The sequence below is a fragment of the Scyliorhinus torazame genome, chromosome 9, assembly GCF_047496885.1.
Source record: "Scyliorhinus torazame isolate Kashiwa2021f chromosome 9, sScyTor2.1, whole genome shotgun sequence".
Classification (NCBI taxonomy): Eukaryota; Metazoa; Chordata; class Chondrichthyes; order Carcharhiniformes; family Scyliorhinidae; genus Scyliorhinus; species Scyliorhinus torazame.
In genome coordinates this window covers 264653953-264668170 of record NC_092715.1, presented here as the reverse complement: position 1 = coordinate 264668170, position 14218 = coordinate 264653953, and the positions used below count along the sequence as shown (strand labels likewise).

The following is a 14218-nucleotide window of genomic DNA, read 5'->3' as shown; positions in this document are numbered from 1 at the left end:
TGAATGTAAACTCCTTTGAAACCACATGATGGATAGAGAACATCTGAATGTGCCAACCTGTTTCTGTTGACATCTTTTTACTGGGGTACACTGGATAGCCATCTGGCAGCTGCCTCAAGCAATTACATTTTAATTTAGGTTATTAAATCGCTATCAATAGGCTGCCAATTCCACTTTACGATTCGAACAGGGCTGAGCATATGATATGTAGGTTGCACCTGGTATAAATTGCCGATCCAGCTGAGGGGGCAACAAAGGCAAGTCCTCATTTATTTCAGATGGGGTTGAGAGGAGCTGCAGAGGACCAGGCTACGCAGAACTAGCCTGAGATGCTACTTGAAGTTGCAGTAATAGGTACCCTGGCCAAAGCACCAGGGGGGGGTTACCGAAAGAGGAAATGATTGCTTCGAAGTGATCATTTTATAACAATTCTTGCTAGGCCAGCATTTGTTGGCCATCCCTAATTGCCCTTGAGGAGGTGGTGGTGAGCTGCCTTCTTGAACCGCTGCAATCCCTGTAGTGTAGGTACACCCACAGTGCTGTTAAGGAGGGAGTTCCAGGATTTTGACCGAGCCACAGTGAAGGAACGGCAGTATATTTCCAAGTCAGAATGGCGTGTGGCTTGGAGGGGGTGGGCTTTGTGGGAACATTTTAAATGGCTCAAACCCCTGTAGTTCCTGGTTGGGTGTTGAACTTTGAAAGAATAAAGTAAGCTCCAGTAAGATTTGTATTATCCAGGTTAATCAAAAATGCTGGTTAACTAAGATCGCCATTTACTAACAGAATTCAGCACTGCATTTGTAGCATGAATTAATAGACAAATATTTGCAAAGTAAAGAACAGTATTCTTTACACTTCTGATCTTCAACAGTACATTAAAACACAAAGTATGCAATAATACAGTACACAGGTATGGGATCTGGATAATTTTGTAATTGCTTCCGGTTGGTAAAGTTCTTATTAAGGGAACATGAGAAGTTGCGATAGTAGAAAATTCTGGACGGTTGAGTGCCAGTTTACGGTCCTTCGTTTGTAGATAATCTAGCATTTTTATCATTATTGTTTTGAAACCAATTTGCTTTAGTAAACGTCTAACTGTTGCCCTTTTTTTTGTGGAGGAATACGAGGTTGCTCGACAGGAGCACGAGGAAGTGAAGGGTGTCCGTGAGCAGCTAAAGCAAGAACTGAAAGTACTGAAAGAAGCCCAGGCTCCCATGACCAGGAAGATTCAAGCAGTTGAAAGGCAATGTAGGGAGCAGGAAGCAAAGACAAAAGAAAAGGTTAGAAGATTGCTTGGTTCCGGAAATAGTTTCTGATTTTAGACAGAGAGCAGTTATAAATAGCATTTCATGGAATTGTGTGAATGTTCTATGCATCTGAGCTTTAACTTTGAGTGTGAATTAGGATGCTTAATTATGGAGAAACTGAGCAGAATTGGTCAAACTGCTATGTTATCATTTGTTGAGAATTTGTTCTTCAAGTGGCTGATAGTTGTTTGCCTCATTCTCGTTCATTCACCCAGCAGCTCCAACCCCAATCATGACTTCTAAAAGTTTAGTAAATGATGAGCCACGGGCACAATAGACTAAATTGCCTCCTTCAATCAACTATCACTCTACTGTTGCAGGGTTTTGTCTCCATTTCGCCCTGGGAATTCTATCCAAGTGGCTATCCCTCTTAAATCCTAAATTTGGCTTTTACTAGTCGTATAGAACATTTGATCTTGCAATTCCGTCTCCTCTTCCCTCGCCCTCTCCTGAGGGCTGGTAAAGTTCAGCCCAGGAGTGTTGGTTGAGATCAGTCATGTCAGCAGGGAAATAATTGGCAGGAATGTGAGGAAATCACTGGGGAGTGGGATTGGATCGTTTTACCAAAAAGGCGGCACAAAGGAGGCAACGCAGCCTCCTACCATGCTGTATGATCCCACAAACGGCTGTCTCTGTGCTGAAAACTCAACATAATAACAGCAGTCTTGATATATCACTAATTTGGAATAAGCTTGGATTGACTTTTTATGTTTTATGCTTTTGTCAAGACTTCTTGCGTGAATGAAGGTAGAGAGTTCCGGGGAAGGTTTTTCTCCCATTATATGGGACGGGAAGTTGTGTAATGAAGTGTTGGAGAGATTGCCCCGTGGTTTCTTCACTTACGTATGCTGGAATAATGTCCATAAATAGTCTTAATGTAATCAGCAATGCCCACTGTGGCATCCATCGGTCCTAATTTGATGAACATACCTTGTCCTTAAATTGTAAGATTTTCCTGTATTAACAGACTCAATGGAATGATTGCAGTTGCCTGTTTTTGTAGGGGACAGAAATGAAGAAAATCATTCAGGATTGCAAACAAAAGCAAGATTATTTGGAACGAAAGGATAAAGAGGTTGGTAGAACTGTACCTTTAAACATTTTTTCATTCTTTCTGGTCCTCAATCTGAGAAATAGCATTGCAGAGGAAATGAAAACACCTCTTCATTGGCAATGATTGGCGATATCAAACACTTTTAAGGCCAACTATCACACAATCCGGCATGTTGAAATGACTTCTCCAACCTGTGTTATCACAATGACTTGTGTGCAAAAAATTGATATTGGCAACTTGGTGGCACAGTGGTTAGCCCTGCTGCCTCGCAGAGCCAGGGACCCGGGTTTGATTCCGGCCTTGGGTGACTGTGTGGAGTTTGTACATTCTCCCCGTGTCTGCGTGGGTTTCCTCTGGGTGCTCCGGCTTCCTCCCACAGTCCAAAGATGTGCAGGTTAGATGGATTGGCCATGCTAAACTTTCTCTGTGTCCAGGGATCTGAAGATTAGGTTATGGCTTTGGGGCGGAGTGGAATTGGGTGGAGTACTCTTTTGGAGGGTCAGTGCAGACTCGATGTGCCGAATATCCTCCATCCTGCGCTGTAGGGATTCTGTGATTCTAACACCAAACACCTCAGCCATTCTGAAAATTGTGCTTCTCTAATAAATGTAGCTGCATTGCAGACTCACCAGAGCTATATTGGAGCTATTAAAAAAAAACACAGGCTCCACAGCCTCGGATTAAAGTCCATTGAGTACAGAAGTTTAAGGAATGATCTAACTAAACTGTTTAGGATAGTTTAAAAAGCTGTTAGAATAGATAGAACATGGTTCACGTGGTGGGCTGGCGGAATCCAGAACAAGGAGCATTGAAATTGGAGCAAGGCCATTTTGGGATGATGTCAGGAAGCAGTTCTTAATTCAAAGTGTAGAACTTCTTTGCCCCAGTTAGCTGGACTTAGTCAGAATTGTTTTTAATTCTCTCATGGGATGTGGGCATTGCTGAAAAGACTGGCATTTATGGCCTGTAACTAACTGCCCTTGAGAAGGTAATGGAGAGCTGCCTCCTTCATGTGTAGGTACACCCACACAGTGCTGTTAGGGAGGGAGTTCCAGGATTTTGACCCAGTGACAGTGATGGAACGGTGATACATTTCCAAGCCAGGATGATGAGTGACTTGAAGAAGAAATTTCAGATAGTGGGGTTCCTATGTGTCTGCTGCTCTTGTCCTTCCAGGGGTTAGAGGTAGCGGATTTGGAAGGTGCTGTCAAAGGAGCCTTGGTGAGTTGGTGCAGTGCATCCGGTAGATGGTACGCACAGCTGTCACTGTGTGTCAGTGGTGGAAGGAGTGAATGTTTAGGTTTGTGGATGGAATGCTAATCAAACTGCTTTGACCTGGATGATGTCACGTGTTGTACGTTATTGAAATTACACTCATCCAGGCGAGTGGAGATTACTCCATCACACTCTTGACTTGTGCTTTGTGGATGGTGGACAGGCTTTGATGGCCATAAGAACTAGAAACTGGAGTAGGCCGTTCAGATGATAGACGGAAGGCAAGTTATTCATTGTTTAAGTCCCAGCCTCTGACTTGTGCTTGTAGACATTGGCTGATCCAGTTCAGCTTTTGGTCAATGTTAGTCCCCCAGCAGGATGATAGTTGTGAATTCAGCAATGTTTAATTGCATTCAATGTCCGATGGAGATGGTTGGAACCTCACTTGTTGGAGATGGTTATTGCGTGGCACTTGTGTGGCATGAATGTCATTTGGCCCTTATCAACCCGAGCTTGAATGTTGTCTGAGTCTTGCTGCACATGTACACAGACTGCTTCAGTATCTGAGGAGTCGTGAATAGCACTGAACACTGTGCATTCATCAGCGGAAATCTCCACTTCTAACCTTAAGATGGAAGGAAGATCATTGATGAAGCAACTGAAGAGGTTGGGACTAGGACAATCTTGAGGAACTCCTGCAGCGATGTCCTGGTGCTGAGATGATTGACCTCCAACAACCATCCTCCTTTTATACAAGGCGTGAATCCGACCAGTGGAGAGTTTCCGCCGGTGATTCACATTGACTTGACTTTTGCCAGGGCTCCTTGATGCACTTTCACCTTGCTTCTGGATTTCAGCCCTTTTGTCCATACTTTGGCCAAGGCTGTAATGAGGCCATGAGCCGAATGACCGTGGCAGCCTGACAGTAAAAATGTTGGAATTGGCATCGCAATCACTGGATTAAGGAAAGAAAATCAGGCAGGAATCCTCACTCCTGATTAACATTGGTTAGGCGTCAGTTAGAATACTATGTGCAGATTTGAGAGTCTCAGTTAAAAAAGGATATTACGACACACGCTCTGGCTTTAGATTCACCTGATGATGTCAAATGCCAATGTAGGAAATAGCAGTTATAAAGAAAGATTTGAGACACTGGATTATTTCTATTGGAGCAGGTAGAGCTAAGGGGGAACTAAATTGAGTTTTTAACGAATTGATGTGGTATGGAATCCAGTAAACTTCATATGGTTCACAATAAGAACTTTGCTCCTTGAAGCTCACATGAACGTAGCGATACAATTAATTGTTGCACATTATTTTTTATTTGACTACAACTATTACTTTTCTAGTGTCCATAAATTAATGCAATATTGATGTTGTGAAGCAGTTTTCAAGTTGGAGAAGATCTAATTCTGTTTTTTAAATGTGGCTATTATTTTGGTTTAATCGAGTTAAGGACTCTTTTTCTTCAAGGTCGAAGAAGTTCAGCAGCGCTTAAGAATGAAAAACGATGAGGAAATTGACCGCCAGAAAAGAATAAGCAACACCAAGAAAATGATTGAAGATCTGCAGAACGAGCTGAACACAACCATGAATTACGACCACGTGCAACCGGAAATAGAACAAATCAGCAGTGCCCTCCGTAAAGTTCAACAGGATAAGGGAGCTGTTGACAGTGAAAAAATAGACTTGCGAAGAGAGAAGGAAAATCTGGAGAAAGAGAAGAAGAGTGAGTGTGTTCTGGAAAGATTGAAGATGTAGGGGCATGAGCTTCAAAATCGCATGAGCCTGGATCAAGCGATTATAATCTTTATTATTGTCACAAATAGGCTTACCTTGACACTGGAATGAAGTTACTGTGAAAATCGCCTAGTTGCCACATTCCGGCGCCTGTTCAGGTACACAGAGGGAGAATTCAGAATGTCCTCTTAACCTAACAAGCACGTCTTTAGGGACCTGTGGGAGGAAACCGGAGCACCCGGAGGAAGCCCACGCAGACATGGGGATAACTGCAGACTCCGCACAGACAGTGACCCAAGCGGGAATCGAACCCGGGTCCCTGGCGCTGTGAAGCAACAGTGCTAACCACTGTGCTACCGTGCTGCCCCATTTAAACTAGCGTCACTATGCCAGTCACTATAGAAATCTTTCAGATTGAAGCAAAATAGGGGCTGGTTTAGCACAGGGATAAATCACTGGCTTTGAAAGCAGACCAAGGCAGGCCAGCAGCACGGTTCAATTCCTGTAACAGCCTCCCCGAACAGGCACCGGAATGTGGCGACTAGGGGCTTTTCACAGTAACTTCATTTGAAGACTACTTGTGATAATAAGCGATTTTCATTTCATTTCATTTCAAAATAGATCCAGTTAAACAGGTTTTTCTAATAACAACTAGCCAGAATTTAATCAAAGAATTTAAAGGAAGCAAGGGTGGTACTTTGTACAGAATGAAGAATAAAATGGTTCAAATGTCTTATAAGGCCATAAGAACCAGAAGCTAGAGTAGGCCATTCAGTCCTCAAAATTGCTCCGCCATTCAATAGGATCATGGCTGATCCTCGCCACTACTTCTCTGCCCTTTCCCCTTAACTCTTGATTCCCTTACTGATGGATCTCTGTGTCTATTCGTCACCTGAATATCCGTTATCCCTTCTCAGGGAGGTCAAGTCTGTGCTTTTTGGCAAAGTCCACTGGAACTTTATTAGTCAGCTGTAGTGTTCACTGGTAACTTTTATTTGTCAATACAAGATTAGGCCAGATTGATTGTTTTTTGCGAATACAGTGGTTGAGTTTTAAAATACAGACCGTGGTAATTCTTCAAATCATAATACACAGTATGAAATGACTGAGTGATTTAAACAAAAGAAAGATGGCTGTAGCAAAGGCAGCAGCAGAGACATAGGTTTCAGAAAGAGAGAGTGTGATTCCGGAATGGATTTTTCCATCCCGACTACTGATTCTTAAGAATATTATTATCTTATGGTTTTGCCTTCTTTACAGCTGTGATTGGTTTTAATTGATTTATGACTCACTCAATTCGGCCAAACTGTCTGTCAATTTAAGTGAGATATATATTTAAATATATTGGTACAGGGCAGCGCGGTGGCGCAGTGGGTTAGCCCTGCTACCTCACGGCGCCGAGGTCTCAGGTTTGATCCCGGCTCTGGGTCACTGTCCGTGTGGAGTTTGCACATTCTCCCCGTGTTTGCATGGGTTTCGCCCCCACAACCCAAAGATGTGCAGGATAGGTGGATTGAACACGCTAAATTGCCCCTTAATTGGAAAAAATTGAATTGGGTACACTAAAAAAAACACTTTTAAATTAAAATATATTGGGACAAACTTTTCCATACCATTGCCTGAGAAAAACACATTTTTCGCGAGGACTTATCTCCCTAGACTGGTTGTTACCATAGAAACGGGACTGGGACATCAGCCCAGTTCTTTACAACACAATGGGGTCTATTAGCAATTTGCCGTCATTGACCTTCAGTCCCATAAGTCTCAAGCAATTTGCAAAATGTTAGCTATTTTGCAATGGTATTGGGGGGGGGGCAAGGCCAATTTTGATGGTATCAGACAGGAACTTGCAGAGGTAGATTGGGGGAGACTATTGGCAGACAAAGGGACGGCTGGTAAATGGGAGGCTTTTAAAAATGTGTTAACCAGGGTGCAGGGTAAGCACATTCCCTTTAGAGTGAAGGGCAAGGCTGGTAGAAGTAGGGAACCCTGGATGACTCGAGATATTGAGACTCTGGTCAAAAAGAAGAAGGAGGCATATGACGTACATAAGCAACTGGGATCAAGTAGATCCCTTGAAGAGTATAGAGATTGTCGAAATAGAGTTAAGAGGGAAATCAGGAGGGCAAAAAGGGGACATGAAATTGCTTTGGCAAATAATGCAAGGGAGAATCCAAAGAGATTCTACAGATACATAAAGGGGAAAAGAGTAACTAGGGACAGAGTAGGGCCTCTTAAGGATCAACAAGGGCATTTATGTGCAGAGCCACAAGAGTTGGGTGAGATCCTGAATGAATATTTCTCATCGGTATTCACGGTGGAGAAAGGCATGGATGTTAGGAAACTAAGGGAAATAAATAGTGATGTCTTGAGAAGTGTGCATATTACAGAGGAGGAGGTGCTGGAAGTCTTAAAGCGCATCAAGGTAGATAAATCCCCGGGACCTGATGAAATGTATCCCAGGATGTTGTGGGAGGCTAGGGAGGAAATTGCGGGTCCCCTAACCAAGATATTTGAATCATCGGCAGCCACAGGTGAGGTGCCTGAAGATTGGAGAGTGGCGAATGTTGTGCCCTTGTTTAAGAAGGGCAGCAGGGAAAAGCCTGGGAACTACAGACCGGTGAGCCTAACGTCTGTAGTAGGTAAGTTGCTAGAAGGTATTCTGAGAGACAGGATCTACAAGCATTTAGAGAGGCAAGGACTGATTCGGGGCAGTCAGCATGGCTTTGTGCGTGGAAAATCATGTCTCACAAATTTGATTGAGTTTTTTGAGGGAGTGACCAAGAAGGTAGATGAGGGTAGTGCAGTAGACGTTGTCTACATGGACTTTAGCAAAGCCTTTGACAAGGTACCGCATGGTAGGTTGTTGCAGAAGGTTAAAGCTCACGGGATCCAGGGTGAGGTTGCAAATTGGATTCAAAATTGGCTGGACGACAGAAGGCAGAGAGTGGTTGTAGAGGGTTGTTTTTCAAACTGGAGGCCTGTGACCAGTGGTGTGCCTCAGGGATCGGTGCTGGGTCCACTGTTATTTGTGATTTATATTAATGATTTGGATGAGAATTTAGGAGGCATGGTTAGTAAGTTTGCAGATGACACCAAGATTGGTGGCATAGTGGATAGTGAAGAAGGTTATCTAGGATTGCAACGGGATCTTGATCAATTAGGCCAGTGGGCCGACGAATGGCAGATGGAGTTTAATTTAGATAAATGTGAGGTGATGCATTTTGGCAGATCGAATCAGGCCAGGACCTACTCAGTTAATGGTATGGCGTTGGGGAGAGTTATAGAACAAAGAGATCTAGGAGTACAGGTTCATAGCTCCTTGAAGGTGGAGTCGCAGGTGGACAGGGTGGTGAAGAAGGCATTCGGCATGCTTGGTTTCATTGGTCAGAACATTGAATATAGGAGTTGGGACGTCTTGTTGAAGTTGTACAAGACATTGGTACGGCCACACTTGGAATACTGTGTGCAGTTCTGGTCACCCTATTATAGAAAGGATATTATTAAACTAGAAAGAGTGCAGAAAAGATTTACTAGGATGTTGCCGGGACTTGATGGTTTGAGTTATAAGGAGAGGCTGGATAGACTGGGACTTTTTTCCCTGGAGCGTAGGAGGCTTAGGGGTGATCTTATAGAGGTCTATAAAATAATGAGGGGCATAGATAAGGTAGATAGTCAACATCTTTTCCCAAAGGTAGGGGAGTCTAAAACTAGAGGGCATAGGTTTGAGGTGAGAGGGGAGAGATTCAGAAGGGCCCAGAGGGGCAATTTCTTCACTCAGAGGGTAGTGAGTGTCTGGAATGGGCTGCCAGAGGTAGTAGTAGAAGCGGGTACAATTGTGTCTTTCAAAAAGCATTTAGATGGTTACATGGGTAAGATGGGTATAGAGGGTTATGGGCCAAGTGCGGGCAACTGGGACTAGCTTAATGGTAAAAAACTGGGCGGCATGGACTGGTTGGGCCGAAGGGCCTGTTTCCATGCTGTAAACTTCTATGATTCTATGATATTCGGCTTCTGAGACTATGTCCTCTGGTCCGAGACTGTCCCACGAGGGGGAACATCCATTCCGCATTTACCCTGTCAAGCCCCTTGAGACTGCTATATGTTTCAGAGATCACCTCTCAGTCTTCTACGTTCCAATGAGTAAAGTCATGACCTGTTTAACCTTTGCTCGTAAGACAATCCCTCCACACTGGGGATCATCCTTGGGAATCTTCTTTGAACTGCCTCCAATGAAATAATACCTTTCCTTAAATAAGGGGACCAAAACTGCTCGCAAATACCTTGTCCAGTTGCAGCAAGACTTCCTTATTCTTGTACTCCAACCCTCTTGAAATAAGGGCCAACATTCCATTAGCCTTCCTAGAATCCTTACAATGCAGGAGGGGGCTGTTCAGCCTATTGAGTCTGCACCGCTCCTGCGAAAGAGCACCCCACCGAGGCCCACTCCCAATCCCCGTAACTCCACCTAACCTGGACATCTTTGGTCACTAAGAAATTTAACATGACCAATCCACTTAACCTGCACATCTTTGGACTGTGGGAGGAAACCGGAGGAAACCCACGCAGACACGGGGCGAATGTGCAAACTCCACACAGTCACCCAGCCAGAGTCCCTCGCACTGTGAGGCAGCGCTGCTAACCACTGAGCCACCGTGCTGCCCTGATTACCTGCTGAACCTGCGTGCTAACTTTCTGTATTTTGTGCACAAGCACCCCAAGTCCCTTTGTGTTGCAGCTTTCTACAGGTTTTCTCCATTTAAGTAATACTCTGGTCTTTTTTTCTCCTTTCCAGATTGAACCACTTCACATTTTCCAACATTATACTCCATTTGCCATCTTTTTCCCCACTTAATCAATATCTCTTTGCAAACTGTTTGTATCCCTCTCGCAACTTTTCCTTTCACCTATATTTAGTGCTGTCTGCAAACTTGGCTACAGTACATTTGCTTCCTTCCTCTAAGTCATCAATACATATTGTAAACAGTTACAGTCCCAGCCCTGATCCCTGTGGATTGCCACTGGTTACAGGTCGCCAACCTGAAAAAGAACACCATGTCCCCACTCGCTGTTTCCTGCTCACGAGCCAATTCTCTATCCATGTCAGTATACGAGCTCCAACACCATGGGCTCTTATGACGTAACCTTTTGTGAGGTACCTTGACGGACACCTTCTTGGAAGTCCATATACAGCACATCTACTGGTTCTCCTCTATCCACTCTGGTTGAGATTTTCTCCAAGAACTCTGATGAATCAGTCGGACACAATTTCCCTGTAATGAAGCTGTGCTGACTGCATGATGAGATTGATTTTCCAAATGTGCTGATATTACTTCCTTAATAATTGATCTAACCTTTTTCCAACAATAGATGTTAGGCTAATCGACCTATAATCACCTGCTTTGTGCCTCCCTCCCTTTTCGAATAGAGCTGTGACAATGGCAGTTTTCCAATCCTCCGGTTCTTCTCCAGAATCCAAGGGTTTTTGGAAAGTTGCAACCGATGCATCCACTTGTACCTACTTCTTTTAGGATCCTAGGTTGCAAACCGTCAGGGCCAAGGGACTTATCTGCTTTTAACCCAATGAATTTGTTTAATACCACGTCTCTAGTGATGGAATTTAATTCCTCCACCATATTCTTTAGTTATAACGGGATGTTCAAAGTATCTTCCACCGTAAAGACTGATGCAAAATATCTGTTTAACTCCTCTGCCATTTCCATGTTCCCCATAACTTTCTCCCCAGATTCATTTTCTAACAGGCATATGTTCACAAAAGCACATGGTCAGATTAAAATTACATGGTGAATTTTTATGGTGAAAAAGATATAATTTAGGAAGCTTTTTGTTAATTCGTAATGGGACAAATATTTTGGTAGGGCTGTTTACAATAATTCCTGCCGTTGACATTTGTATTCATGTTATACTCAAGTTTATGGCATGTAGCAGCTATTTATGCTCGCTTACAGCCACTGTGGTGACCCATTGAATAATGTACCGTTATTTGAAACACAGATGTTATGGCTAATATCAAGAGACTTGAAGACATGATGCACATTAAAGAAGTAAGTCTTCGGAATAGGTTCAAAGATACATACAATGCTGTCTTGTGGTTGAGGCAGAACAGGAATCGATTCCGTGGACACATTTATGAGCCAATTATGCTTGAGGTAAGTTTCTCTTTTCAAATAGCTACGGGTGAATTGGCGATGCCATTATTTTCAGTTGGTCAGAGAAAAGTGATCTGTGCTTTAGTTGTGTTTGTGTTCCTGCTTTGTTTGTGCACTTGTCCAGAGCGTCCATTAACAGCAGGTTAAGGGATTGCAGCAGGACACCGAGCAAAGCGTCCATTTTACATGAAAACACAGTTTATTTCTTCCACTGTCTGTTTAAGCAGTGCACTACAGCAACCAGTTAATATTGAGGGTCTCTTGTGAGGAGGTATAACCAAAAGAACTCGTGACTGAAACCGCCGCGATCTCTGTAAAAGCAGGGTGATCTTTGCAGCAAAATGCAATGAGTGAAGGTTAGTTAGACAAGTTATAACAACATGTCTTTATAAGCATCTTTAACATTAATAAAATGTTATAAGACTCTTCAGCGGAACCCGTCGAACAGAATTTGACACCAATCTAAATGAGATACTGGAACAAATGACTAAAACATGGTTAAAAAGGGGTCGTTTTTGTCTTCGTTCTTGGGAGTGAGGCAGGAGGGAATTCAGGAGCTTATGATCCAAACAGCTGAAGGCATTGCTGCCAATGATGGAGCGATTAAAATTGGGGATGGTCGAGGTGGTAGAATGGGAGGAGTGCAGAGATCTCAGAAGGGTTGTGGGTTGGAAAAGACTATAGAGATAGGGACGGTTAGGATGCCTGGAGGTGTGGAGGTATTTGAAAACAAGGATGAGAATTTTAAATTGAGGCATTTTTTAACTGGGAGAAAATCTAACTGAGGAATCACAGATGTACTAGATCTCTGGGACTTGGTGCAAGTTAGAATCGGGCAGTAGAATTTTGGATGATCTCAAGTTAACAGGGGATGGAAGTTGGAAGACCTGCCTGGAGTGCGTTGGCGGTCTGGAGGCAACAAAGACATGGATGAGAGGTTCAAAAGCACATGACCTGAGGCAGAACCGGGCGATGTTAGAGGAGGAAGTAGGTGATCTTAATGGTGGATATGTGGTCAGAATCTCAACTCTGTCCAGTGTCACACCAAGGTTACAAACAGTGGTCCAGCCTCGAGTAGACGGATGGAGGAGAGTTTTAGTGGGGACTGAAGACTGGTTTCAGTCTTCCCAACATTTAACTGGAGTAAATTTATCTTTATCCAGCACTGGATGTCGGATAAGCAGTGAGAGAGGTAGAACTGACTGGAATCTGGCTTTTTGTTTGGCTGATTTCACCAAGGGAGCTAAGGATAGATCCACCTGCAGGAATGGAAAAAGAAGTCATTAATGGTGATTCACTGGTTACATTTATGTAGATACAAATGAAACCAGGTGGCTATTGCCCCACCCTGCTGTACAACAGTGGAGAGGTGTTGGAGAAGGATAGCGTGAAAAGCTGTGTCAACAGCTGCAAATAGATCTATAAGGACCATGGGGGGTAGTTTGCTTTTGTACCCATCAAATCTGCGCTGGCTCTTTTGAAGTTAGTCTCACTCTTTCCCTGCGCCCCTGCTGCTTTTTCTTCCAAGAATTTATTTCATTCCGTTTTGAAAGGTTCTTTGAATCTTTATCCTGAGGCTACGCATTCCAAATCTTAACAACTTGTTCCCTTCCGCCCCGCCCCCCCCCCAAAAAAAAACTCCCTTCATGCTGCTCCTGGTTCTTTTGCTGATCACTTTAAATCTGCACTGTCTGGTTATTGACTGTCACTTAAGGTGGGAGAAGACTCTTGTGGAGCATAAATCTTGGCCTGTTCCTGTGCCTGTAATTCTTTATTTCGCTGTTTGTTTAATTTTGCTGTTTGTTTAATTTTGCTGTTTAACGATTGCTGTTTTTGTCTATCATACAAGCTTTATAAAGCTCTCCACACACTATTCTGCCTCTCCCCTGCATCCTCTCCACATTGAGTTATTGCACAGTCACCTACTATATTCATAATGGGAGTTGCAAATATTCCTTCAAACTGTCTTCTTCCTACAATCTTCAAGAAACCAAAATTTGGTGACACCTAGTCACCTTGTTCCATAGAATCCCTACGATTCAGAAGGAGGCCATTCGGCCCATCGAGTGCACCTTCGAAAGAGCGCCCTACCTAGTCCCAATCCCCATCCTAGCCCTGTATCCCCACCCAACCTTTAGATATTAAGGGGCAATTTAACATGGTCAATCCACCTAACCTGCACATCTTTAGACCGTGGGAGGGAACAGGATCGCTCTGAGGAAACACACGCAGACACAGGGAGAAAGTGCAAACTCCACACAGACATTCACCCGAACCTGGGTCCCTGACGCTGTGAGGCAGCAGTGCTAATGGCTGTGCCACCATGCCGCACCTGTTTTGCTGTCCTGTACCTTGCTAAACTTGACCCTTCTTCAACTTTGCTTTCCAATGGTTCAAAATAACTTTTATGCATTTCATGGCATTGCACCACCTTTTTGGAAGTGCAATGCCATGAAATGCATAAAAGTTATTTTCAACGCCCAAAAGGTAAGAGCTTGAGGATTATCCTTGTGCCCTCCTTTAGCAGCACAAATTGTAGAAAAGTGTTTACCCATTTTTACCTTTGTCCTTAATTTTCGTTTGTCCTTTTACAGCTTAATATGAAGGATTCAAGAAATGCCAAGTACATTGAAAACCACATTCCAATGAACGATCTGAGGGCTTTTGTTTGTGTGAACATGGATGATATGGGTGTGTTCCTTAGTGAGGTCAGTACAAGCACGCACTTCTAC

General features: G+C 43.5%; 1 protein-coding gene across 1 annotated transcript in view; it reads left to right on the top strand.

Annotated features, from left to right (window-relative positions):
* Positions 1–14218, top strand: part of smc5 (structural maintenance of chromosomes 5) — a 72102-nt gene that overhangs the window by 20298 nt on the left and 37586 nt on the right. Inside the window, exons 7-11 of the mRNA XM_072517390.1 lie at positions 1119–1280; positions 2311–2382; positions 5050–5305; positions 11332–11486; positions 14081–14194. Coding sequence (XP_072373491.1) covers positions 1119–1280; positions 2311–2382; positions 5050–5305; positions 11332–11486; positions 14081–14194 — 759 coding nt within the window. The remainder of the gene's footprint in view (positions 1–1118; positions 1281–2310; positions 2383–5049; positions 5306–11331; positions 11487–14080; positions 14195–14218) is intronic.